Source organism: Oncorhynchus mykiss, chromosome 5, assembly GCF_057628025.1.
Source record: "Oncorhynchus mykiss isolate SJ-2025 chromosome 5, ASM5762802v1, whole genome shotgun sequence".
Taxonomy (NCBI): domain Eukaryota; kingdom Metazoa; phylum Chordata; class Actinopteri; order Salmoniformes; family Salmonidae; genus Oncorhynchus; species Oncorhynchus mykiss.
Window position 1 is genome coordinate 26,625,205 of NC_143026.1, and position 26,375 is coordinate 26,651,579.

General features: G+C 42.4%; 3 protein-coding genes across 4 annotated transcripts in view; 2 read left to right on the forward strand and 1 right to left on the reverse strand.

Moving 5' to 3' along the window:
- Window positions 1-2,603, forward strand: part of LOC110523506 (protein Niban 2) — a 38,159-nt gene extending 35,556 nt beyond the window's left edge. Inside the window, exon 15 of the mRNA XM_021602258.3 lies at window positions 1-2,603. Coding sequence (XP_021457933.3) covers window positions 1-959 — 959 coding nt within the window. The 3' untranslated portion in view covers window positions 960-2,603.
- Window positions 2,548-11,121, reverse strand: LOC110523507 (protein SLC31A2). 2 transcript variants are annotated; one of them, XM_021602259.3, is made up of 4 exons: window positions 10,581-11,121; window positions 7,657-7,723; window positions 5,308-5,551; window positions 2,548-3,912 (listed from the first exon to the last, which is right to left on the reverse strand). In XM_021602259.3, the coding sequence occupies exons 1-4, from the start codon at window positions 10,584-10,586 to the stop codon at window positions 3,747-3,749; spliced, it is 483 nt and encodes a 160-aa protein (XP_021457934.1). In that variant the 5' UTR covers window positions 10,587-11,121; the 3' UTR covers window positions 2,548-3,746. The 2 variants fall into 2 exon arrangements, with proteins under 2 accessions (XP_021457934.1, XP_036833040.1); XM_036977145.2 differs by lacking the exon at window positions 10,581-11,121 and adding an exon at window positions 9,535-9,699.
- LOC110523505 (ER degradation-enhancing alpha-mannosidase-like protein 3) overlaps window positions 11,111-26,375 on the forward strand; it is a 22,797-nt gene continuing 7,532 nt past the window's right edge. The window contains exons 1-18 of the mRNA XM_021602255.3: window positions 11,111-12,321; window positions 12,511-12,556; window positions 13,233-13,333; window positions 14,030-14,069; window positions 14,405-14,517; window positions 14,768-14,921; window positions 15,172-15,306; window positions 15,400-15,505; window positions 19,005-19,102; window positions 19,444-19,569; window positions 19,933-20,016; window positions 20,106-20,189; window positions 20,297-20,421; window positions 20,628-20,793; window positions 20,942-21,096; window positions 25,224-25,335; window positions 25,604-25,774; window positions 26,031-26,196. Of these exons, the coding sequence (XP_021457930.3) occupies window positions 12,179-12,321; window positions 12,511-12,556; window positions 13,233-13,333; window positions 14,030-14,069; window positions 14,405-14,517; window positions 14,768-14,921; window positions 15,172-15,306; window positions 15,400-15,505; window positions 19,005-19,102; window positions 19,444-19,569; window positions 19,933-20,016; window positions 20,106-20,189; window positions 20,297-20,421; window positions 20,628-20,793; window positions 20,942-21,096; window positions 25,224-25,335; window positions 25,604-25,774; window positions 26,031-26,196 (2,125 nt within the window). The 5' untranslated portion in view covers window positions 11,111-12,178. The remainder of the gene's footprint in view (window positions 12,322-12,510; window positions 12,557-13,232; window positions 13,334-14,029; window positions 14,070-14,404; window positions 14,518-14,767; window positions 14,922-15,171; window positions 15,307-15,399; window positions 15,506-19,004; window positions 19,103-19,443; window positions 19,570-19,932; window positions 20,017-20,105; window positions 20,190-20,296; window positions 20,422-20,627; window positions 20,794-20,941; window positions 21,097-25,223; window positions 25,336-25,603; window positions 25,775-26,030; window positions 26,197-26,375) is intronic.

Sequence of the window (26,375 nt, forward strand, 5' to 3'; positions counted from 1 at the left end):
CTGTGAAAGAGGCGGCGGTCCAGAAGAAACACAACCTGTATAGAGACAGCATGATCCTAACCAACAGCGACCCCAACCTCCACCTGCTGGGGGAGAACCCCTCGGTGGACTGGGCCACCCAGTTCAGGGGTGGGAATGAGGAGCCTGAGGGGGCCCTGGGAGGAGGCGGCCAGTCCAGCAGGAGGCGTAGGCAAGTGGTCTCCATGATCCAACTGGACGAGATGGGTCCACTGCCCTACGAGTCATGCCTGGAGGTGCCGGGGGTGGACTTCATCCCCGAGGAGGGAGAGATTGAGGAGGTGGAGGTTAAAGCTCAGGAGCCCAAGGAGCAAAAGACCCCCACGGAACCTGATTCTCCAGACAGCGTGCAGGAGATCTGTTACCACAGCAAACCAGTGGTGGAGATGATGGTCTCGGCTTCAGAGGAGGACTTAGCTGTTCTCACCAATGGGACAGGGATGCTGACGCTGGAGGATGGGAAGGAGGAGGAGGTGACACTCATCACCACCGTGGTGGAGGAGATGCACAGGAAGTCACCACACTGGATGAGCGCCCCACAGGAAGTGAACGAGCAGCTGGTAGAAACAGGAAGTCCATACCAGGAAGCTGAGGGGGGGCTTCAGGAAAAGGGGGAGGCAGCTATTGAAGGCAAAGGAGACGAAGATGAGGCGGCCATCAAGAACGCCATACAGGAAATAGAGATAGCGGTACAGGAAGAGGATGGAGAGAGGATAACTGAGTGTGCTGTAGACTCTGACACAGAGCTGGCCCCGCCGTTGGTCGACTCCAGCCACTCGAGGCATGATGACGGAGGCTTCCAGCCGCCTACCAATGAGGCCTTGAATGAGGGCAAAGCTCAGCCAATCCTGGATGCTCTGAAAACAGAGGACACTGTGGTTGACCCAGGAGAGGTGGTGGTGGTTTTAGAGCCGGGAGACACTGCACTTCACAACGAGTGAGACCGTGGAGGACTTCACTGGGAAAACAGCAGAAGGCGAGACAGAAATTGTATATAAGATTTTGAATGGGAGGACAAGGGAGCAAAAAACCTTTCATTTTAGTCGGTGTTAACTGATAATTCCTGACCCCTCAGCATTGTTTTTCTGGTTTATATTCCGTACAGTCACATCTACAACAGTGGCCTATTTAACTGTGACTTCCAACCTCTCATCTGGAGTCATGTTTGTTCAAGTTTAATTTCTCTTAATTGTACATTTTATTTTACTCTATTCCTCAAGCTTGTGTGTGAGACACTGAACCCCAGGTATCTGCTGCATTATCCTTAGATTGTGTGGTCACTAAGGAATTTAAATAATTTAAGTCAGAATTGGATAAGGGATGTGGGGAGAATTGTGGATGCAGAAGATACACATTACACTACAGAGGCCTATCTGCAAGGGCCCTAAGGATATGTTCAGAGATGCATAACTATGGTTCATGGGCAGTCACACACCCACTGGTGTTACATGTCCTTTTATTCAGCAGTAGGGGGCACTGTAGGCAGGCGGTTGACGCAAACAGTCTGGCATGTCATCCTACTGAAATGGACATTGTTGTGTATAACATATCATTATAGAGATGTAGCTGTCATTGTATTCAGGGTCTGGGAGCACTGCTTTTTAACATGTTTTTACATTGACTTAAAAACATGTATAAAACCAGGCAGACATTTTGTCTTGAATAAGTGTATGTTGGGCCTCCTTTTCAACCATTATTTTATTATTTTCACAGTGCATGACTTCAGCATGAAATGGCACTTGCTTATGGACTTATTTTCTATGTATGTTAGTCCAACCCTTTAGTGTGAGGGGAGCTGCTCAAATGGTAGCAGTCACTACAGTCGTATTATAGATGCTAGAGGTCCCATGTCGGCTACAGTGCTACTGAAATGCCACCGTCATAATTATGATGACAGTTGTTACTAAAGGGACTTTCTCTGCTGATAACTTTTATTGACTGTGACGCATCAGCAGAATCTCATTGAGATAGAATGCTCAGTCTGCGTGTGGGAGGTCTGGATGACTGACAGCAGGCTATGCACCTTGTCATGAAGAGGCCTCTTGTCAGTCTCTTCTGGCCAAACAAAGGGAATCATGGGAAAATAACCAAGTCATTTCCCCCACTCTTTTAAATGAGGGAAATCAAATGTATTATTTCCTAAACTATCAATGCTATGTTTATGGAAACTGTATATTTGAGGCACATTGTTCTTAAATCAGACTTAATCCGTTTGTAGCCTTGAGAAAAATATTTCCATGTAATTCCAGGACTTAAAGGGTTAGTTCACTCAAAGTGCTTCGGTTTCCTTCTTCTTATTTATGACACATACTGTGTGGTGATCAATGCACCAGCCTCTGCTATATTCTTATTTTATATGTAAAGCTCCATGCAAGACCTTTTATTGATTGTGTTTAGCTATAAGTATGACTGGGTATAGTTGTATGGATTAATAAATAAGTTGATTTTATGGTTTTCCTATTGAGCATCTGTATCTCTACACTAAAATGCATTTTCAAATCAATTAGATCATATTTGATTTTCTGAAAATTCTTAGTTGGTGGTATTTATTGATAATTAGAATAAAATGACACTAAAACAACAGTAAGCACATGTCTACATGGGTATTTCTCAATAGGGACTTTTTAAACAAAACCACTTTAGAAGCCTTGTATGAGTAGTCCGTTATCTACTTTCAGTTGACTTTATCAATTGGGCATTGAAAAAAAAGTGTTGCATTCATCCATGTTTTCAAACTAGGCTACTGGATAACTCAACAGAAAATAGCTAATTAAAATGAAAATATTCATCTGATATAAAAGGCACCAAATGGTTGGTTTCTCTACAGTGGCTCTCTTGCAAATGATTAAAAAACACAACATGACCCAGATTCTGTTCTCCTCTGTATTTCAGAGCAATAGAACAATCTGTTTCCCAATGAGCCTGACATGCAGTATCTATGGAGTTTACAATACTCCATCACATGCTTCTGTGCTGTCAAGGTGGCAATTCCTCAATGTTGTCTTGTGACTAGAGTGCGGGCTGGAAGTCTGACCTTGGAGTGAAATGGTAGAATGACAAACCTTAGGTCATGGCTGCCCAACCCTCTTCCTGGAGATCTACAGTCCTGTGGGTTTTCAGTCCAACCCTAATTTAACACACCTGATTCTACTAATTAGCTGCTCAACAAGACCTTAACCAGCTGAATCAGATACTCTTTATAAAAGGTTGGACTGAAAACCTACAGGACAGTAGATCTCCAGGAAGAGGGTTTGGCAGCCCTGCCTTAAGTCAAGTAACCACAGGTTGACAACATTGAACTCAAGCCCTGTAGCTACTCACGGGCCCTGGTCACAATGATGACTGTGGATGTGTAGTACATAGTAACAGTTGCCTTGCTTGAACAATGTAAAACTTCATAAAACTTTGATAAAAAGGTATCATGGCTCAATCACTCCTACTGTGCTGTACTCTGTGTCACTATATGGAAGTCTCCATCTTGTTTTTTAATTAAGATCGTGTATAAGTAGGGAAGAAATACTGGTACAACCTTCCACTTCAGGTAACTTGATAAGCGACACAGTCACAGGGAGATCTATTGCGCATCAGTGCACAACAGTCAGAATGACATACACCATTGGAGTTTCTACGATATGCTCTTCAGATCAAATCTTTGACCAACAGGTATGGGATAGCTAGTCCCTGTAGCTCTATAGTCCAGGAAAAGAACTTTCGATTCCATTGTTTGATCAGATTTGACTCAGTAGTGGGAACCATATGAAGTATCCCAGGACCGAGCCCAAGATGACCCCTAGGAAGATCCAGGTGTTGTAGGACATGACACACAGCATCAGTATGTAGCCCAGAGTCACCTGCAGGATGTGCATGGCTGTCTGGATACCATGGAGACGCCATCTGGTGGAGAGGAGACAGAAGAGTAATATACTCCCAAGTCGGTATTCAGGTCATAAGGAATTTCCCCTCGACAATCACCAATAAATTGGGGAAAACATTGACCCCCACTGTAAAAGAGCCAACTGTCAAAGTTGTTATACAGAAATAACAAAACATGCCGAAAAGCTTCTGTGTTGTTCAATGTACATGTAATTAGGTTAAAAACAATACGACCTACAGGTTGCAATGCTTCCATGTAGGGAAATGTAGCCTGCTAGAAGAGCCCTGTTGCTTCGGGATATTCAGTGGGAAATGTGGGGACCCGGTGTCCAAGTAGGCTACACATAGCTATGTGAGTGTGAAACATTTCATCACAGGCAAGACATTTAACTTGTTTAGTCTAAACTAACTCCACCCACTACTTGTAGCTGTGTAGACCGTTTGCTTGTGTTGTTCTTGGCTAGCTTAATGTTTCAGTTGGTAGCTAGCACTCTTGTGGTTGCTAGCGCCATCATGAAAAGGGGCATGAGGGAAGTCCTAACATTACGTTTTTCTAAGTAGTGAGAATGCGCGGGAGCAGGCAATGTTTTGCTGTGAGCTAATGGGATAACCTAGGTAACCACAGGTTGTTTTCCACACAGGCGGACAGGGCCACAACAGTCCATCTAATACAACTGGGACTGCTGCAGTACTCTCTCTGGAGTCATTATATAGAGGTGCACAGTTCAGGTTCTCATGGGTCTAATTATCAGCTGTTATTTATTCATAATTTATCAGTACATTATGTAGGCATGGGAAACCAGGTGCATGTGTAAATCAATCAAATGTATTTATAAAGCCCTTTTACATCAGCCTAAAACCCCAAACAGCAAGCAATGCAGAAGTAGAAGCATTGTGGCTAGGAAAAACTCCCTAGAAAGGAAGGAACTAAGGAATAAACCTAGAGAGGAACCAGGCTCTGAGGAGTGGCCAGTCCTCTTCTGGCTGTTCCATAGCTGCAGACAACAGTTTAAACTGAAGCAGGAGCACGACCAGGTGGACTGGGGACAGCAAGGAGTCATCAGGCCAGTTAGTCCTGAGGCATGGTCCCAGGGCTCAGGTCCTCCAGGAGGGAAGGGAGTGAAATGGCTAGCTAGTTAGCGGTGGATTTTTTTCAATCTGTGATGTCACTCGCTCCGAGTCCTTGAGGTAGTAGTTTCCCTTGCTCTGCAAGGGCGGTGGCTTTTTGGAGCAATAAGTAACGATGCTTTGTGGGTGACTGTTGTCTGTGGTTCTAGCCCAAGTTGGGGCAAGGAGATGGATGGAAGCAATACTGTTACACATGCGCACTCTTGACAATTTGTGAAGCAGTAGATTTAAGCCAGCATCCCTGGAACATGTTACAGAGAACGACATGGGCTTCAGTGTGAATCCTACCTGTTCATGGGGGAGGGAGTGGGAACAGCCTGTTCCGTGGGGGCCAGAGAAGACTCTGAGAGGCTACTGGCAAACACAGCGCTGCTTCCCTGGCAGTCTGAGGAGTGGAGGGGAGGGGGGAAAGGCCGTGGGAAGGCTGGCTGAGTGGGCTGCTCTAAGGGCTTTCCCAGCTGGACCTTCCACACCTTCAGCAGCTCGTAGAACACCGTCAACAGGAGGACCACAAACACAGACAGCACCATCCCTGCAAACACATTGACAACAGAGCTTATCATGGCTGACAGCAATAATGTTCATCAGAGACCACAGCTCGGTCTGGAACTATAAAGTTGAAGTTGGAAGTTTACATACAATTTAGCAAAATACATTTAAACTCGGTTTTTCACAATTCCTGACATTTAATCCTAGTAAAAATTCCCTGTCTTAGGTCAGTTAGGATCACCACTTTATTTTAAGAATGTGAAATGTCAGAATAATAGTAGAGAACTATTTCTTTCATCACATTCCCAGTGGGTCACAAGTTTACATACACTCAATTAGTCTTTGGTAGCATTGCCTTTAAATTGTTTAACTTGGGTCAAACGTTTTGGGTAGCCTTTCACAAGCTTCCCACAATAAGTTGGGGGAATTTCGGCCCATTCCTCCTGACAGAGCTGGTGTAACGGAGTCAGGTTTGTAGGCCTCCTTGCTCGCACACGTTTTTCAGTTCTGCCTACAAATTTGGGGCAAATTTTCTATAGGATTGAGGTCAGGGCTTTGCGATGGCCACTCCAATACCTTGATCTTGTTGTGTTTAAGCCATTTTGCCACAACTTTGGAAGTATGGTTGGGGTCATTGTCCATTTGGAAGACCCATTTGCGACCAAGATTTAACTTGGTGTCTTGAGATGGTGCGTCAATATATCCACATAATTTTCCTGCCGCATGATGCCATCTATTTTGTGACGTGCACCAGTCCCTCCTACAGCAAAGCACCCCCACAACATGTGGCTGCCCACCCCATGCATCACGGTTGGGATGGTGTTCTTCGGCTTGCAAGCCTCCCCCTTTTTCCTCCAAACATAACGATGGTCATTATTGCCAAACAGTTATATTTTTGTATCACCAGACCAGTGGACATTTCTCCAAAAAGTATGATCTTTGTCCCCATGTGCAGTTGCAAACCGTAGTCTGACTTTTTTTAATGGTGGTTTTGGAGCAGTGGCTTCTTCCTTGCTGAGCGGCCTTTCAGGTTATGTCGATATAGAGCTCGTTTTACTGTGGATAGATACTTTTGTACCTGTTTCCTCCAGCATCTTCACAAGGTCCTTTGCTGTTGTTCTGGGATTGATTTGCCCTTTTCAAACCAAAGTACGTTCATCTCTAGGAGACAGAACGCGTCTTCATCCTGAGTGGTATGACGGCTGCGTGGTCCCATGGTGTTTATACTTGAGTCCTATTGTTTGTACAGATGAAAGTGGTACTTTCAGGCATTTGGAAATTGCTCCCAAGGATAAACCAGACTTGTGGAGGTCTACATTTTTTTTTCTAAGGTCGTGGCTGATTTCTTTTGATTTTCCCATGATGTCAAGCAGAGAGACACAGTTTGAAGGTAGGCCTTGAAATACATCCACATGTACACCACCAATTGACTCAAATTATGTCAATTAGCCTATCAGAAGCTTCTAAAGCCATGACATAATTTTCTGGAATTTTCCAAGCTGTTTAAAGGCACAGTCAATTTAGTGTATGTACATTTCTGACCCTGGAATTGTGATACAGTGAATTATAAAAGTGAAATAATCTGTCTGTAAAAAATTGTTGGAAAAATTACTTGTGTCATGCACAAAGTAGATGTCCTAACCGACTTGCCAAAACTATAGTTTGTTAACAAGAAATGTGTGGAGTGGTTGAAAAACAAGTTAATGACTACAACCTAAGTGTAGTACTGTACAGACTACAACAGTGACCTAATCTAAGAATGTAAGAAATCAGTACATCCATCACTTGGGGCCCGATTGAAACAGATCTAAAATATCTCATTTGCAAGAAGTTCATTTGTTGTACCTGAACCACACTGCAGGGTGAAGGGGGTAAACTGTGCATTCACATTACAATGAGGTCACCCTTACAAAAAAAGATTGAAGTTTTAAAACTGTAGTAAAAGTGCAGTAACTGCAATATTTTGGACACAGTAAGTACAGAATAACTGCAGTGTACTGCAGTAAAAAATAACTTTTTTGGGATGCAGTATTTGCAGCATACTGCAGTTATAGTGTACTTTGACTGCCAGACAAACAGGTTCTGAACTATATGATTTACTGTGTAGATTCTCCTGAGGGCACAGGCCTGTCATCAATGTTAGCCTACCTGCGGGTCCGTGCACATCCCAGAAGTCAAACAGCAGCGTCACTCTACTCCCTGCCTCGAAGGTCATCTGTATGAGAAAAGAGAGCCATATAACTACAATAAAGAACAGCAATATACAGGCAACCAGATCTGGGACCTGTGCAGCAAATCCTTAACCAATGAACAGTGGTTACATCAACAAAATGTCAAATATATAAATGTAAAAAATATTTTTTGCTTAGTCAGGTAGATAATGACAACACAGGAACGTGCTTTGTCAGTGTTACCCAAACTCTGCCAGACAGATGCAGTCCTGTTAATATGTCACCTGTCCAATAGTCCTCCATTGAAATGCCTAATCATAGGAGCTGATCATGCACAATAAAGAATGTACTGTATGTGAGGCCATGATGTGGACTTATTATTGTACCACGTGAAAGCAATTAGCTGTAGCTCTGGTAAGAGGAAATCAAACTCATTCTCTCCTTACATCTTGGGGAAGTATACAAAAGTTGGGCCCGGTTTCCTGATGCATAGATCTGGAATTTAGGTTTACGATTGGTTTATGATGCATCTTTCTTTCCAACAACAGCCCAAGATGTAACATGCATTTCCCAACACACCAAGCAGAGACAACGTTTGTTAAGTTCATCGTAGAGGCATGTGTCGATACTGATAGGATCGAAAGAATGGAAGCACTGCTCTCGGATCAGCGCTCTCCCTTTTAAATCTTACCTTAATATTCAAATTATTCCACAATAGTGACAACGAATCATCTCCTAGAGACATATCAAGTATTGTGGCGGCATATTCTAACCACCTATAATAATGCACAACATTTTTTGGGCTCCCGAGTGGTGCTGTGGTCTAAGGCACTGCATCTCAGTGTAAGAGGTATCACAACCAGCCGTGATCGAGAGTCCCATAGGGCGGTGCACAATTGGTCCAGCGAAGTTAGGGTTTGGCCGGGGTAGGTCGTCATTGAAAATAAGAATTTGTTCTTAACTGGCTTGCCGAGTTAAATCAATATTTGGCACATCATTCTGCACGTTAAATATATTGCAATGACCCTGGGTTTATAAGCGCAGAACTCGACCCTGCCGCACGAGCATACCTTTGCGGCACAGTCGATAGCACCTCGGGCTTGAAGGTCGTGGGTTCGAGACCTGCTCCCTGCTGTTTCACTACACTGGTGTCAGAGGTGATCGGACCTTGCATCCACGACAGTGCGTGTGAGCGCGTTCCTGAAAGACGTAGAGTCGCAAGCTAGCGAAAATTGCAATTTAGCATTTTTAGTTTCTAGGCATGTTTCCACTGACCCAGGTTTATTTGGCATAAATAAATTGGGACATGTGTAATGGAAATGACAGTCTACAGCAGAAATGTTCTAAAGATCAACATGTTTATCCATTCGACAGGGGTGTATTTTTCTTTTGTCAAACTGCAAGTTTCACCATGGCACGAACCGTGGGGATACATTGGCACATAATTATTCGAAAGTGGCAAATTATTTGATGGCTTTCGCGGGCTACCTGAGCCATGAAACCGATAGGTGGGAGGTCATTACAGGCTGTCGCCAACATATTAATGCGCAATTTGCCTGAATGGGTCATGGAAAGCATCTAACGATGTAGCTTAGTTTAGTGTAGTTTACGAGTGAACTGGTTTGAGGCAATCGTTAAATAACCAGCGGCAAGGTAGCCTAGTGGTTAGAGGGTTGCAAGTTTGCAAAATTCAAAATCCCCAAACTGACAAGGTACAAATCTGTCGTTCTACCCCTGAACAGGCAGTTAACCCACTGTTCCTAGTCCGTCATTGCTCTTACTTAGTAAGCGAGTAACGTAGCCTTAAATTACTTTTGGGGAAACAGCCCCGTACAATCTCAAAACCTTTCATTACCTGTCTCTGTCTTCCAATCTAATCCAATAGACCAAATCGTTTGTGGCAATTAATGACAGAGGCCACGTAATGCTTGGAGCAAACATGCTCATTTCAGGGACACAGCATTAGGCTACTATGGAAAAACAGCCCAGCGTTCCCTCATGAGCTAATATCAGACGGTTTAATTACGAGGTAAAATTAGTGTTATACAGGATATTCGGTTCTCTCTCGTGACTCGCTATTGAAACAAGCATGGCTATGAAGACGGTATATTCTGAATCGGGTGGATGGAGAATAAACCAAACCATTTAATTTATTTTATTTTTTAATCAATACGATTTCGGATTTCAATATTTGATAGTTCTTACAGAAAGTGTGCCATGAATATGATAATGATATATTCTGAATCGGGGAGGATGGACAAAAATCCACAGCTTTTTTTGTTTTTGAAATGTATTTCATTTTTTTATTCTGGTTTTAAAAATCTTCAATAGCTCGGGTGGATGGAGAATAATCCACACCTTCATTCATTCACAAAGCATGCCATGACTATGAAAATTATATTTCCTTAAATCGGTGGGTGGACTCTTAACTTTTCCAAGCACTGTTCATGATACAAACTGTTCACACCCCTCTTGTTGGTGGAGAGAATTTTGCAGGTTTAAACCTTATTTTCTGAAATTCTACACATCTTGTCACAGGGTGCAAAGAACATTTTGCAGTTTTAAAGATAATTTTATGGCAATTCTATACATTTTGCCATGTCTAATGTGTATTCATGTTATATTTGAGTGAAACATTACAACAATATATATGGGGGGGGATATTTAAAAAACGTTAGCTGACATGGGCTAGTATAAATAGCTCTCCAAGGTATGCAATGACTATTAACATGACAAGAAGAACTGATGATGCACTACCCAATTTCTAAATTGCACCTTTTGCATTCTACCATTGCAACTTAAGAGTAAATTTAAAGCCGGGCTGAGTTCCTTTAAAAAAAAAGTATTTTAGAGGGGACAAATCAAAGGTAACACAGAGGTCTAGGCGAAGAAACTACTTACCGACATGATTTATCAACTTGAGCAGACAAATAAGAATTTTATGGGGGAATCCTCAGGTCCTTCGACTCCCCATCACAGAAGACAGCGAACTGCAGACATTTTTTTTTCAGTAATTTAGCTGCGTTCCACTTATACTTGTTTTGATCGCAGGGCTGTAGGCTACCATCAACAGCATGAGTCCGCCCCCATGTGACGTTAAATATCGCAAGGGCAGATGGTAAATGGAGTCTCGTGTCCATTATACAATTACGTGCTGGAGGCAACTATGCTTATGCAGTATCTGTATATACACTACATTTCAGGTATAATCAAGTAATAATGCATATATAAAAATATAGGTACAATGCAGTGTTGTTTTAAAAGACTGGAGGAATTCATGTTTCTTCAAGTTAAAAACTACGGATCGGATACATTGCAATTCAATATTTTATGCTCATAACTAGTAAGAATGTAACTTTAAAAAACAATATCACTCGCCATTTTATCGTGATACAAACGTAATAATGTTTTCATTTTACTTCCGCCGCCTTAACCAATAGAATCAAGAGGCACTCTCAGTATCCAGCTTGTCAAGGGTTTTTGAGTAGCTAGCTAGGAAAGTAACGTTAGCTAGCTAAAGAAGCAAAAAAAAATTGAGAACAGTCTGATTTCCGAAAATAGTACTCTCGCTGGGGTTTCATCGACGGTTTGGTTGAAATACCACTTTCGGGTCGGGATACCCGGCGTTGTTCGTGAGACTGGGACTGACACGGAAGAATAGGGATATTTGTGTTGCAATACGAAAGAAGACACATCACCACCGGCGTTCAGTCTTGTTTGTTAATTAGCTAGCTAACTAGCTGCTAGCCAGCAAGCAAGCTAACCTAATGGCGATCCTCCCTGTTCTTTGGAGTATACGCCTGATTATAGACTGGGAACTCGCATTAGTAGTGAACACGAGGAGCTTCGTGTGTGATTCGAAGTATATGGACATAGCTACTATCTAGCTAGCAAGTTGGCTAGGTACACGTCTACTGTACAGATGTCAACTGGTTCACTTGTTAAGCCAGCTAGCTAATTAATTATCCTGAGCTGCCAGGGGTAACATGCCTTATCATTGTGTACATATCAAGTAACCTGTTAGTTGTTGACAGTTGCTATCCCTTACGAAAAAACGTTGCAGTATAACTGCTGTTAAAGTGCTACATAACTGCAGTATAATGCAAATACTGCGTCCCAGATTTGTTTTTAACTGCAGTGATTTTGCAGTGTAACTACTGTTACAGTGCATTACACTGCAGTTATTCTGCAGTTACTACGTCCAAAATACCACAGTCGACTGCAGTTACTGCACGTTTACTGCCGTTTCAAAACTGCAATCTTTTTTTGTAAGGTATGGGTTAATGTGAAATTGTTGTCAATTAGCCATTTTGACAACTAGCTTGACAGCTAAACCCATCAACTGTAGTGGAGACAGCCAGTTGTCAACTTTATGAACTCTTGTTGCTTGTCCATAAGGCCGCACCATGCAGAGGAAATGCATTGGATTATTTGATATTTCTGGGGTGTCATTGAGAGCACAGGAACACCTACTTGTGTACAGACCTGTCAAAGATTAAATGGGAGAAAAACTGTTTTGCCCGCCACAGGGTTCTCCTGGCATTTCCATGATGCTGAGAGCCCTACTCCTCACAAGCCTTCTTAGCTGGGCCAATGGCCAAGAAGGTCTGACCATGTTACCTGAAGAAAAGTCCAAAATCAGGTGAGATAAAAAACCGTGTATGATCACACACTCCAGTATTACCCAATGCCCACCTCTACTGAGTGGCAAAGTCAATACTATAAAGATGAAGGGACTAAATCATTAAACACACCATCACTATCTATCTGTCCACTTGTCTGTTAGAAATTACTTGGTTATGTTGATTTTGTGTATTTATTTCTGTTACAGGGACCAGATTGTTGAGATGTTTGATCATGCCTATGGCAGCTATATGGTAAGTCTGTGTCTGACCACATAATTGCCACTTTCAACTACACTAAGCAAAGTTGAATGTTTCAACCCGTAGCTATTGTTGTCCATCTGTATTACTGACCATGTCAGGGCATGCTGCTGTTTATGGTTTCCAGTATTGCAATATTTTTTTCATGGCAAAATGAAAACACAAAGTAAAGAACTTTTTGGTCCTTTAATGTTATGTTAAATATTGTGTGCTAGAGATTGGAAAATATATAAATGTGACTCTGGATGACATCATAATGCTGTTTGTTTCTAACATTATGGCTGTTTTCCTGAAGAAGTCAAATCCGCTTGCTGTTTTGTTTCCTTGCCACGATTCTAACAAATATCGCAATACTGGTATCGTCCCAGGCCCTAGTTAATATTATGGTACTGCTCAAACAGCCTCTCTAACTTGACTGTGTGCCATACACTCGGCCTATACTTCTAAGTTGAAACCAGTGGAGACTGCTGAGGGGAGGACGGCTCATAATAATGGTTGGTATGGAATGGTATCAAATGTGGTTTCCATTGGTTGATACCGTTCCATTGACTGCATTCAAGCCATTACTATGAGCCAGCCTCCACTGATTCAAACATTTAAACAAATGTTCCTCCTATTGAGTATGTGTACCGTACCCTGACTGTAGCCCCGTGCCCTGATTCTGCCATAGAAATATGCGTACCCAGCGGACGAGCTGATGCCTCTGAGCTGCAGGGGGAGGGTGCGTGGCCTGGAGCCCAACAGGGGAGACATTGATGACTCTCTGGGGAAGTGAGTATAACTGCATGGAAAGCCTCCTCACAACATGTGGTTTCTCTGCGTTTAGCCTTTGTGGTGATTTTAGCTGTTTATCAGCTTACTTTTGTACTCAAAGGGGTCTTTTGATGTATAGAGAGAGACAGCCACTCAGCCAACTCAGTCTCACAATGGATTCATTATGTGTCTGTTATGTCATCCCCTGCACTGATGGAGGGATGGGGGGCTAAGTAGAGAAAGATGTCCCATGTTTTTCAATAAGTAATTTTCATAGGAAAAGGAAATTAATTGAGGTGTGTTGTGAAATCATGTGGGGAAAATCTAGCCTATATTATGAAAATACAAGGAAGGAACACATCAAGGGAATCCGACCTCTCTCTGATTCTTCCTTAAGACCTTGTAAAACACACTTAACTTGGAAACACAATAGACGATGAGACTACATGGTGAAGCTGACATGGCGCAGCATCCAGTTCCTCTGCTGTGCACTGCAGTATGCCATCCTCCTGACCTGGGTCATATTTATTAAGCACCAAATGGAAGAAAATGACTGAAACTGTTGCAAGTATTTGCTATGGTGTGCTCTGATTCAGAGGGGGTTGGTTAAATGTGGAAGACACATTTCAAAGGTACATTTTGAATGCATTCAGTTGTACAACTGACTAGGTATCCCCCTTTCCTTAATGAATATAGCCCTGTTTTCTCTCTTAGGTTCTCCCTCACACTGGTCGACACCCTGGATACTTTAGTGGTGAGTGTCTTATCCTGTCTGTCTGGCTATAAGTTTTTGAATCAGCTATAGGAACACTGATGTCTATAGAGAAATCAATGAGCAAATGGGATCCGTTGTCCTGACAACCCCTCAGAGCCACACACATACAGTCAATGGCAGTATATTAAATTATTAGTCCTTCTTTCTTGCGGTTCTGGAAACATTAGCAAAAAATAATTGAAATGTAGTAATTCATAGGAATTATTCAAATAGCTATGTGTTTTTAGGTAAGTCTTTTTTTTGCCTAACTATAGAAACACTTATTTATTCTGTCTATTACCCTATTAACGCATTTGTTTTGTGCATGTGTCCAGGTGTTGAACAAGCTGGATGAATTTGAGGATGCAGTTAGGAGGACTTTGAGGGATGTCAGGCTGGACAATGATGTGGTGGTGTCTGTGTTTGAGACCAACATCCGAGTCCTGGGGTACGAACTTATACAATGCATTGTCTCACTACTACACAGAGCTTCACCAAGATTGTGTACGATACTGGTCCAAATGTCTTACTGACTTTATGATAAAATAACTAATAACTTCATAATATAGGGCTGACAGTATTTTTATATTGAGATGAATAGTAAATTGTCTGGGCATTGCCACGTGCTCACCACACCATCATCTTGCTCACCACACCATCATCTTGCTCACCACACCATCATCTTGCTCTCCCTACAGAGGCTTGCTGGGGGCGCATGTGATGGCTGACATGCTCCGTCAGCGGGGGGAGAGGATGCAGTGGTACAGAGATGAGCTGCTCCACATGGCCAAGGAGCTGGGCCACAGACTGCTGCCTGCCTTCAACACCTCCAGTGGCCTTCCCTACCCCAGGGTAACACACCTCACTCAGTCTCCACGCTTCTGGTTTTCTCGGGACCCCTGGGTGCACAACGCCTTGTTTATCAGAACTTCCACAATGTCACATGAACGGAAAAGTACCAGATGCAGGTCTGACCGGACTGTCCAGTCGAATATGAATAGAGGATTAAAAGTGATTCAAGATAGTAATAAGACTACAAAGCTATCTGACAATATGCATGTAGTACATTCAATACACTTACTTCTTGTCTGTTTGTTTCCAGGTAAACCTGAGGTATGGGGTCCTTAACCCCCTGTCACGCACAGGCACTGAGTCGGACACCTGTACAGCCTGTGCAGGGACCATGATTCTGGAGTTTGCTGCTCTCAGTCGGCTGTCTGGGGAGGCTGTGTTCGAGGTACATTAGTAATTCCAGTAATAATCGATAGTGTCTTGTATTTATTGGCCAGTGTGTATGAAGATGATAACCCTGTGTTTCTGTGTCCCACAGGAGCATGCTAGGAAAGCATTGGACGTCCTGTGGGAGAAGAGACAGAGAGGAAGTGACCTCGTGGGCACCGTCATCAATATCCACAATGGAGACTGGGTCCGCAGGGGTGAGCCAAAGATCCACTGTCACACACTCAGCCATGCAGAAAGTAGAGGTCAACCGATTAATCGGAATGGCCGATTAATTAAGGCCGATTTCAAGTTTTCATAACAATCGGTAATCAGCATTTTTGGACACCGATTACATTGCATTACACGAGGAGACTGCATTGCGAGTGCAGCGAGGAGCCAAGGTAAGGTGTTAGCTAGCATTAAACATATCTTATAAAAAACAATCAATCTTAACATAATCACTAGTTAACTACACATGGTTGATATTACTAGTTTATCTAGCTTGTCCTGCGTTGCATATAATTGATGCGGTGCCTGTTAATTTATCATTGAATCACAGCCTACTTTGCCAAACGGGTGATTTAACAAGCGCATTCGCGAAAAAAGCACTGTCGTTGCACCAATGTGTACCTAACCATAAACATCAACGCCTTTCTTAAAATCAATACACAGAAGTATATATTTTTAAACCTGCATATTTAGTTAATATTGCCTGCTAATATGATTTTTTTTTAACTAGGGAAATTGTGTCACTTCTCTTGCGTTCTGTGCAACAGAGTCAGGGTATATGCAGCAGTTTGGCTGCCTGGCTCATTGCGAACTGTGTGAAGACTAGTTCTTCCTAACAAAGACAGCCAACTTCACCAAACGGGGGATGATTTAACAAAAGCGCATTTGCGAAAAAACCACAATCGTTGCACGAATGTACCTAACCATAAACATCAATGCCTTTCTTAAAATCAATACACAGAAGTATATTTTTTTTAAACCTGCATATTTAGTTAAAATAAATTAATGTTCGCAGGCAATATTAAACTAGGGAAATTGTGTCACTTCTCTTGCGTTCATTGCACGCAGAGTCAGGGTATATGCAACAGTTTGGGCCGCCAACTAATTTGCCACCATTTTACGTAATTATGACATAACATTGAAGGTTGTGCAATATAACAGCAATATTTAGACTTATGGATGCTACCCGTTAGATAAAATATGGAACGGTTCCGTATTTCACTGAAAGAATAAATGTTTTGTTTTCAAAATGATAGTTTCCGGATCTGACCATATTAATGATCGAAGGCTCGTATTTCTGTGTATTATTATAATTAAGTCTATGATTTGATTGAGCAGTGGAAGGCAGCAGCAGGATCGTAAGCATTCATTCAAACAGCACTTTACTGCGTTTGCCAGCAGCTCTTCACAATGCTTCAAGCATTGCGCTGTTTATTACTCCAAGCCTATCAACTCCCGAGATTAGGCTGGCAATACTAAAGTACCTGTTAGAACATCCAATAGTCAAAGGTATATGAAATGCAAATGGTATAGAGAGAAATAGTCCTATAATAACTACAACCTAAAACTTCTTACCTGGGAATATTGAAGACTCATGTTAAAAGGAACCACCAGCTTTCATATGTTCTCATGTTCTGAGCAAGGAACTTAAACGTGAGCTTTTTTACGTGGCACATATTGCACTTTTTCCTTTCTTCTCCAACACTTTGTTTTTGCATTATTTAAACCAAATGTAACATGTTTCATAATTTGAGACTAAATAGATTTTATTGATGTATTATATTAAGTTAAGTTAAGTTTTTGTAATTGTCATTATTAAAAATATATACAGTGCCTTGCGAAAGTATTCGGCCCCCTTGAACTTTGTGACCTTTTGCTACATTTCAGGCTTCAAACATAAAGATATAAAACTATTCAGCCCCCTTAAGTTAATACTTTGTAGCGCCACCTTTTGCTGCGATTACAGCTGTAAGTCGCTTGGGGTATGTCTCTATCAGTTTTGCACATCGAGAGACTGACATTTTTTCCCATTCCTCCTTGCAAAACAGCTCGAGCTCAGTGAGGTTGGATGGAGAGCATTTGTGAACAGCAGTTTTCAGTTCTTTCCACATATTCTCGATTGGATTCAGGTCTGGACTTTGACTTGGCCATTCTAACACCTTGATATGTTTATTTTTGAACCATTCGATTGTAGATTTTGCTTTATGTTTTGGATCATTGTCTTGTTGGAAGACAAATCTCCGTCCCAGTCTCAGGTCTTTTGCAGACTCCATCAGGTTTTCTTCCAGAATGGTCCTGTATTTGGCTCCATCCATCTTCCCATCAATTTTAACCATCTTCCCTGTCCCTGCTGAAGAAAAGCAGGCCCAAACCATGATGCTGCCACCACCATGTTTGACAGTGGGGATGGTGTGTTCAGCTGCGTTGCTTTTACGCCAAACATAACGTTTTGCATTGTTGCCAAAAAGTTGAATTTTGGTTTCATCTGACCAGAGCACCTTCTTCCAGATGTTTGGTGTGTCTCCCAGGTGGCTTGTGGCAAACTTTAAACGACACTTTTTATGGATATCTTTAAGAAATGGCTTTCTTCTTGCCACTCTTCCATAAAGGCCAGATTTGTGCAATATAGGACTGATTGTTGTCCTATGGACAGAGTCTCCCACCTCAGCTGTAGATCTCTGCAGTTCATCCAGCGTGATCATGGGCCTCTTGGCTGCATCTCTGATCAGTCTTCTCCTTGTATGAGCTGAAAGTTTAGAGGGACGGCCAGGTCTTGGTAGATTTGCAGTGGTCTGATACTCCTTCCATTTCAATATTATCGCTTGCACAGTGCTCCTTGGGATGTTTAAAGCTTGGGAAATCTTTTTGTATCCAAATCCGGCTTTAAACTTCTTCACAACAGTATCTCGGACCTGCCTGGTGTGTTCCTTGTTCTTCATGATGCTCTCTGCGCTTTTAACGGACCTCTGAGACTATCACAGTGCAGGTGCCTTTATACGGAGACTTGATTACACACAGGTGGATTGTATTTATCATCATTAGTCATTTAGGTCAACATTGAATCATTCAGAGATCCTCACTGAACTTCTGGAGAGAGTTTGCTGCACTGAAAGTAAAGGGGCTGAATAATTTTGCACGCCCAATTTTTCAGTTTTTGATTTGTTAAAAAAGTTTGAAGTATCCAATAAATGTCGTTCCACTTCATGATTGTGTCCCACTTGTTGTTGATTCTTCACAAAAAAATACAGTTTTATATCTTTATGTTTGAAGCTTGAAATGTGGCAAAAGGTCGCAAAGTTCAAGGGGGCCGAATACTTTCGCAAGGCACTGTATATGTATATATATATATCTCGTCCGATTTAATCGGTATCGGCCTTTTTTGGTCCACCAATAATCGGTATCGGCGTTGAAAAATCATAATCGGTCGACCTCTAGCAGAAAGCACACTCGCCCTCACCTTCACACATAGTCAACCACTCTCTCATTTAAAGTCAAAATTTAGCAGTAGGAACAAACATTTTATCACCTCGCATCATGTGATGACGCATCGTCCCACTCAGTTCCTTTATATACCATTTAGTCACTTCCAATACTACTAGTTTGGTTTTGAATACGTGTCTCTGCCTGTTTTGTTATTTACATTAGCTCAGTCAGGCCCTATATTAACAGTATCTCCCCCCTCTCCCTTCCTCTGTGTATCTTCAGACAGTGGTGTGGGTGCTGGCATTGACTCCTACTATGAGTACCTAATGAAGGCCTACATTCTATTGGGAGACAACGTTTACCTGGAGAGGTTCAACACTGTGAGACTCTACTGTACTATCACCAGCTGCAGATGTATTGCAATGAATTGCTCTATGCTTGTAGATAACACTCCAAATTCTCAGACACCATTTACATTTGAATTTAAAATGCTACCTGCATCCAGATTGCAGAACCAGACAACAAAAAATACATGTTCATATCAAATGCTCTGAGTTCAGATTAACTGTGGTCAGATAGAAATCAGATAAAACAAGATGTACATTAGTATGACGTGTAAACGGGGTCTCAGTCACATCACTGATCTAACCCCCCATATCAAAACACATCATGCATAATGTAGGTATCTTTAGTGACCCCGGCTGTCTGTTGTCTCCTACAGCATTACAGCGCCATCATGAAGTACATCAGCCAGCCTCCGCTGCTGCTCAACGTGCACATGCACAACCCCACGGTGAGCGTCCGCAGCTGGATGGACTCCCTACTCGCCTTCTTCCCCGGCCTGCAGGTGATTCCCATAACACAACCTCTATCATCGCCACTTGTCAGGGTTATGGTTAGCCCCCCCTGCCTCTAATAATATGACATAGGATGCATCCCAAATGGCATCCTATTCCCTAAACAGTGCACAACTTTTTTTTATGGGCCCATATGGTGCTATTTGGAATGCAAATATGACATAAGTGAACAATGAGACCCTCTGTTTGTATCATGACATCATCATGACCACATCTCTTTCCACTACAGCAGAAGAACGTTCTCTGGTTTGTAGGTTGAGTTTCTATAGTTTAAGTGGGTTGTATGATCAAGTATACACTCTGAAAGGGAATCGTTCATAGTAAAGACTGCCTTATCAACCTCTTCACTATAGGTTTTGAGAGGAGACCTGAAACCAGCCATAGAGACCCATGAAATGCTCTACCAGGTCACCAAGCAACACAAGTTTCTCCCTGAGGTCAGAAAAAGTGACATTTGAAATTTGAGTCAAGAGGATAATATCTGCTCTCAGCTCTGCTTGACTGCGTGGTATTCCTCACGTTGCAGGCTTTCACCACGGAGTTCAGAGTTCATTGGGGTCAACACCCTCTGAGGCCAGAGTTTGCAGAAAGCACCTACTACCTCTACAAGGTAATGCTGTTCCCGCTGTGAAAAGCCAACATGCATAGTAATGGTGTATCCTGAACTGTTTGAGAGAGGGGTTGGGAATGGGATAAACCACGTTTTCCCTTCCACAGGCCACAGGTGACCCCTACTACCTCAGAGTGGGCCAGTCCATAGTGGAGAAGCTCAACGCTCATGCCAGGGTGCCTTGTGGGTTTGCAGCTGTGCAGGATGTCCGCACAGGGACCCATGAGGATAGGTAGGGGAACACAGTGAAACATATGGGTTCAAATCTGAAACCTCAGGTCATCTCCACTGATTCCTTTTCACTACAGCCTTCAACTGTGCTATTTCCAATATTACTAATGGATATGTTGGTCTTTAGCAAGAGAGCTCAAATGACAGTGTCACGTGACCCATTATTTGTTCTGTTCAAGTGATTTCAAACATTCCCTTTCTCTTTAGGATGGACTCATTCTTCCTAGCGGAGATGTTTAAGTACCTGTACCTTCTGTTCTCTGAGAAGAATCAGCTTCACTTCGACATTGACGACTACATCTTCACCACCGAGGCCCACCTGCTGCCTGTCTCCCTGTCCACTTCACAGCCCCCGTGTCGGGGCAACAACACGGTGAGGCTCAGTCAGTTACCAACAGTTGTGTTATGGTCAGAGGAGCTGAAACTGATTTGCCATATGGTGTCTATTTGAACCAGCTGTCCAGTTATGAACGTGTGTTATGGTCAGAAGAGCTGAAACTGATCCGCCATTTTGTGTCTAGGAAGCGCCCACTGCCGTGGAGGAGGACCTGTTCACCTACTCGTGCCCCAGCACCCAGACCCTGTTCCCCAACAACCCCTCCTTTGCCAAGACCATAAGGGACAGCTACAAGTACCTGACTGGGGTGGGCCGGGCTTTCCATCCGTCACCTGACAGGTGTGTCTGTGTGTTGTAAATACAGTGCCTTGCGAAAGTATTCGGCCCACTTGAACTTTGCGACCTTTTGCCACTTTTCAGGCTTCAAACATAAAGATATAAAACTGTATTTTTTTGTGAAGAATCAACAACAAGTGGGACACAATCATGAAGTGGAACGACATTTATTGGATATTTCAAACTTTTTTAACAATCAAAAACTGAAAAATTGGGCGTGCAAAATTATTCAGCCCCCTTAAGTTAATACTTTGTAGCGCCACCTTTTGCTGCGATTACAGCTGTAAGTCGCTTGGGGTATGTCTCTATCATTTTTGCACATCGAGAGACTGACATTTTTTCCCATTCCTCCTTGCAAAACAGCTCGAGCTCAGTGAGGTTGGATGGAGAGCATTTGTGAACAGCAGTTTTCAGTTCTTTCCACAGATTCTCGATTGGATTCAGGTCTGGACTTTGACTTGGCCATTCTAACACCTGGATATGTTTATTATTGAACCATTCCATTGTAGATTTTGCTTTATGTTTTGGATCATTGTCTTGTTGGAAGACAAATCTCCGTCAGAGTCTCAGGTCTTTTGCAGACTCCATCAGGTTTTCTTCCAGAATGGTCCTGTATTTGGCTCCATCCATCTTCCCATCAATTTTAACCATCTTCTCTGTCCCTGCTGAAGAAAAGCAGGCCCAAACCATGATGCTGCCACCACCATGTTTGACAGTGGGGATGGTGTGATGAGCGTGTGTTCAGGGTGATGAGCTGTGTTGCTTTTACGCCAAACATAACGTTTTGCATTGTTGCCAAAAATTTCAATTTTGGTTTCATCTGACCAGAGCACCTTCTTCCACATGTTTGGTGTGTCTCCCAGGTGGCTTGTGGCAAACTTTAAACAACACTTTTTATGGATATCTTTAAGAAATTCCTTTCTTCTTGCCACTCTTCCATAAAGGCCAGATTTGTGCAATATATGACTGATTGTTGTCCTATGGACAGAGTCTCCCACCTCAGCTGTAGATCTCTGCAGTTCATCCAGAGTGATCATGGGCCTCTTGGCTGCATCTCTGATCAGTCTTCTCCTGGTATGAGCTGAAAGTTTAGAGGGACAGCCAGGTCTTGGTAGATTTGCAGTGGTCTGATACTCCTTCCATTTCAATATTATCGCTTGCACAGTGCTCCTTGGGATGTTTAAAGCTTGGGAAATCTTTTTCTATCCAAATCCGGCTTTAAACGTCTTCACAACAGTATCTCGGACCTGCCTGGTGTGTTCCTTGTTCTTCATGATGCTCTCTGCGCATTTTACGGACCTCTGAGACTATGTGCAGGTGCATTTATACGGAGACTTGATTACACACAGGTGGATTGTATTTATCATCATTAGTCATTTAGGTCAACATTGGATCATTCAGAGATCCTCACTGAACTTCTGGAGAGAGTTTGCTGCACTGAAAGTAAAGGGGGCTGAAAAATTTTGCACGCCCAATTTTTCAGTTTTTGATTTGTTAAAAAAGTTTGAGATATCCAATAAATGTCGTTCCACTTCATGATTGTGTCCCACTTGTTGTTGATTCTTCACAAAAAAAATACAGTTTTATATCTTTATGTTTGAAGCCTGAAATGTGGCAAAAGGTCGCAAAGTTCAAGGGGGCCGAATACTTTCGCAAGGCACTGTAGCTGCACATTCACGAAGATAGATTTTTTTCTTCTTTAAATTTTCCTTCTGTTACATCCTTTGTGTTAACCCCGGCATCCAAAAATTATACAACTTGAATAAACGCTTGGAGGTAAGGATGACATCAGTGGTGTAGCCTACTGGCGATACTGATATCACTTATTATTGATATCTACTGTACATAGCGCATTGATGTGAATCACACTGCTGCTCTCTCATTTAGCTATTTGCACCTTATGGATGGATTGTGGTTGATGTGGATGGCTGTTCACAAATGTGTAGGCCATGTGTATTTTAACACGTATAATGGATGAATTGAATGAGTTTAACTACCTATCAATCATTGTTTTTGCAACCAGTGGACAGCCAATGAAAAATGCTCTCTTGCAACAGCTTCATAGTGTGCTTTACAGCCTTTGGAATAGAAGTTTGAGGGAGTTTCTCTGTTCTATACTTCTCCCTGGTATATTGTGCTCCAGTCCATAATGTTAAAGTAGTTTTATTTAAGAAGAGTGGGGCTTTTATTGCTCAATCTAATTTGTGCTGATAAAAACAATCCAAAGACCTAACAGACACATGATTAAACTCTCACACTTTTGATAGACTTTAAACATATTATCGAGATATGAAAGTGTCACCATAAAAAACAGACAAAAGGCCAATAGCAAATGCAACATATGGCATTACATTTTCACATGCAAATGGCACTTTTCTGTAGTTCTCAAAGCGAGCCATTCCATGAGAGCAGCTTTTTTTTTTTTTACTCTAAGCAATGAGCCCAATCAATCCTCCATGACAACAAAATCATAAACAACAGAGTAGGCTTATAAATCCTTAGTTGTTGGGTTATGCTCAGGTAAAACAATTTGGGTAATCTATATTTCATATTTCCAAGTCCTTTTTTGTGGATCAAGGGATATTAAATTGAGGACTGGAAATGTAAAGATATGGCATTATCATATGTAGTAGAAAATGATGGGTTAAGAAGCCTACATAACCAACACATAAAGGAAAATGAAACATCCATTTATGGCCAGCTATGTAAACTCTAACATTGATTTATCCTACTATAGATGAAGTTCAATTGGTAATATTCATTTTTGGCTTTATTACCTCTTAAAGGAAAATTCCACCCAAAACCACACATTCCTACAATTTACAGTGTTAAATAACATTATGTGACCACAATATCTTCTGTGAACAAATGATTCATGTTGTTGTTATTATAATCCAGACACGTCACAGGCTGGGTAATCCAGACACGTCACAGGCTGGGTAATCCAGACACGTCACAGGCTGGGTAATCCAGACACGTCACAGGCTGGGTAATCCAGACACGTCACAGGCTGGGTAATCCAGACACGTCACAGGCTGGGTAATCCAGACACGTCACAGGCTGGGTAATCCAGACACGTCACAGGCTGGGTAATCCAGACACGTCACAGGCTGGGTAATCCAGACACGTCACAGGCTGGGTAATCCAGACACGTCACAGGGGCTATAAAACTGAAGCGTCCGTTTAGAACGTTTTATCACCACCAAATATGGTAGTGAGAGGAAGTCCAGTAGTAGGAGAGGATGGAACTAGGTGAAACTGGGACGCTTCAGTGCAAAATCTCAATACATTTCTGTTCCCAAAACTAGAATCTGAACACAGTGCACTAAGTTTTTTGTTTTTTATAGACTTTGTAGAAAATGACATTGTTTAGGAGTGCAAGGTTGAATTAAGTTTGTGCACATGCGCACTTCAGAGGAGACGTTCGCTAATGGAAATATGCAAATAAATTCTACAACGCGCCGATAGGATATCACTAGCTCATGCTTGTTCTGCCCACTGCTTCATTTGCTCCCACTGTAAACGACACAGATGAACCATCTTGAGTTAGTTATAAATACATCATACCAGCCAAATGTCGGCCTTCTTCAACGGCAATAGCTCAGATACAGAGTAATGATCCCGGAAATCGATACATTGCTAAGAGATGGGAAAAAAACAATATAATGTTAAAAATGGGTGAATCTTTCATTTTTAAGGGGAAAGTAACTGAAAGTAATCAGATTAGATTAGAGTTTGGGTAATCCAAAAGTTACGTTACTGATTACAATTCTGGACAGGTAACTAGGAACTAACGGATTACATTTTAGAAAGTAACCTATCCAACCCTAATGTGGAGTAATGACTAAGGATTCCGAGTTTTCACATGCTCCCCTGATTAAAAAAAAACGTGTGCTTTATCTGCCGCCTTGAGGAAAACTAGTTTGAAAATTCTAACATACAAAATGTATTTTACATAAGGTATGTTTCTGAACATTGCACCATGCTGCCTTGTTGACAATATGACCAGGCAGCACATATGACTATTTGATTTGAGAGGGGCCTCCCTCACCGCTTTTGCCCGGGGTCTACCCATGTTAATCTTAATCAAACTCCCTATCTGACGATTGTGTGTGTGTGTGTGTTTGCAGGGGCATCGAGCTGCCACTTCACGACCACGGTATGGAGCCAGTGGAGTTTTTGAGGAGCATGGGCATCTCCCTCACCCCACTGAATGAAGCTGGGGCAACAGAGACACATGGGGTAAGATGATTGAGCAGCTTATTTATCTATCGCACTCTATTGCCTCTAAGTGTGCATCCCAAATGGCACCCTTTTTCCTATGCAGTGCACTACTTGTGACCAGAACCCTATGGGCCATGGTCAAAAATAGTGCACAATATAGGGAATAGGGTGCAATTTGGGATGTGACCTAGCATTCTATTGTCCCTCTTGCTTAGCAGGGCAACATTACCCTGTTTCCATCATGCTCCTGTGTAATTCATTTCACCAATGTCTTTCTTTTAATGAGGCACATGAAGGTGTTTACAGGGTGAAACTGGTGGCAGAGGTGACCCAGACCCCAGAGGAGGAAGTAGTGCCCCTCATCATTCAGCTCATATCCCCCCCGTATCTGGGTAGAATGGTCCTGACTGCTGGACCAGCCAAGTTTGGAATGGACCTAATCAAGCAGGAGCACGGGGTGAGCTTTCTTGAATCTTGCATTTATTTGTATTTGCTTTATATGTCACTCAGAATATTGATAAAAGACAGGCATGCACCTCCTAATCCTCTTAAATGTATCACCCAAAGACTCAAATTTAAATATTTACCCATGTCAGCATTCGTTTTGTATATTTCTGGAGCTCTTTGGATGTCTGCATGTGTCACTACTGTATGGAGTATTTACAGGAATCTCTCCTCCCTTCTCTCTCACACACGCCATGTTCCTCTCCCAGGTGAAGGGCAGCATCGTGAAGACCTCTCCCTACACAGCGTGTGGGCCCATAGAGAATGCTCAGGAGCTGAGTGGGCACATTGCCCTTGCACTGCGTGGCGACTGCATGTTTGCTGCCAAGGCCCGTAGGCTACAGGAGGCGGGGGCTATCGGAGTCATCTTCATAGGTGAGGGAAAAAGACACACCAATTCTGCCTCTCTCTCTCTCATATTACACCTACACAGTCCATAATATCAGGACACAGCCTGTTACTATGCTGTAAGAGTCAGGAGCTTAGGGAAAGAGTTTAGTGGGGCTTAACCTAGTTTGAGAAGGCCATGTTGGTCTGCATTGTTAGTGCACTAC

What these genes read in the sequence shown, in the direction of transcription:
- LOC110523507 (XM_021602259.3), bottom strand. An exon ending in GGATGTGCACGGACCCGCAG is followed by an intron (nt 5,552 to 7,656) that starts GTAGGCTAACAT and finishes ATGTGTTTGCAG; the next exon opens with GGATGGTGCTGTCTGTGTTT. An exon ending in ACTCCCTCCCCCATGAACAG is followed by an intron (nt 3,913 to 5,307) that starts GTAGGATTCACA and finishes CCTCTCCACCAG; the next exon opens with ATGGCGTCTCCATGGTATCC.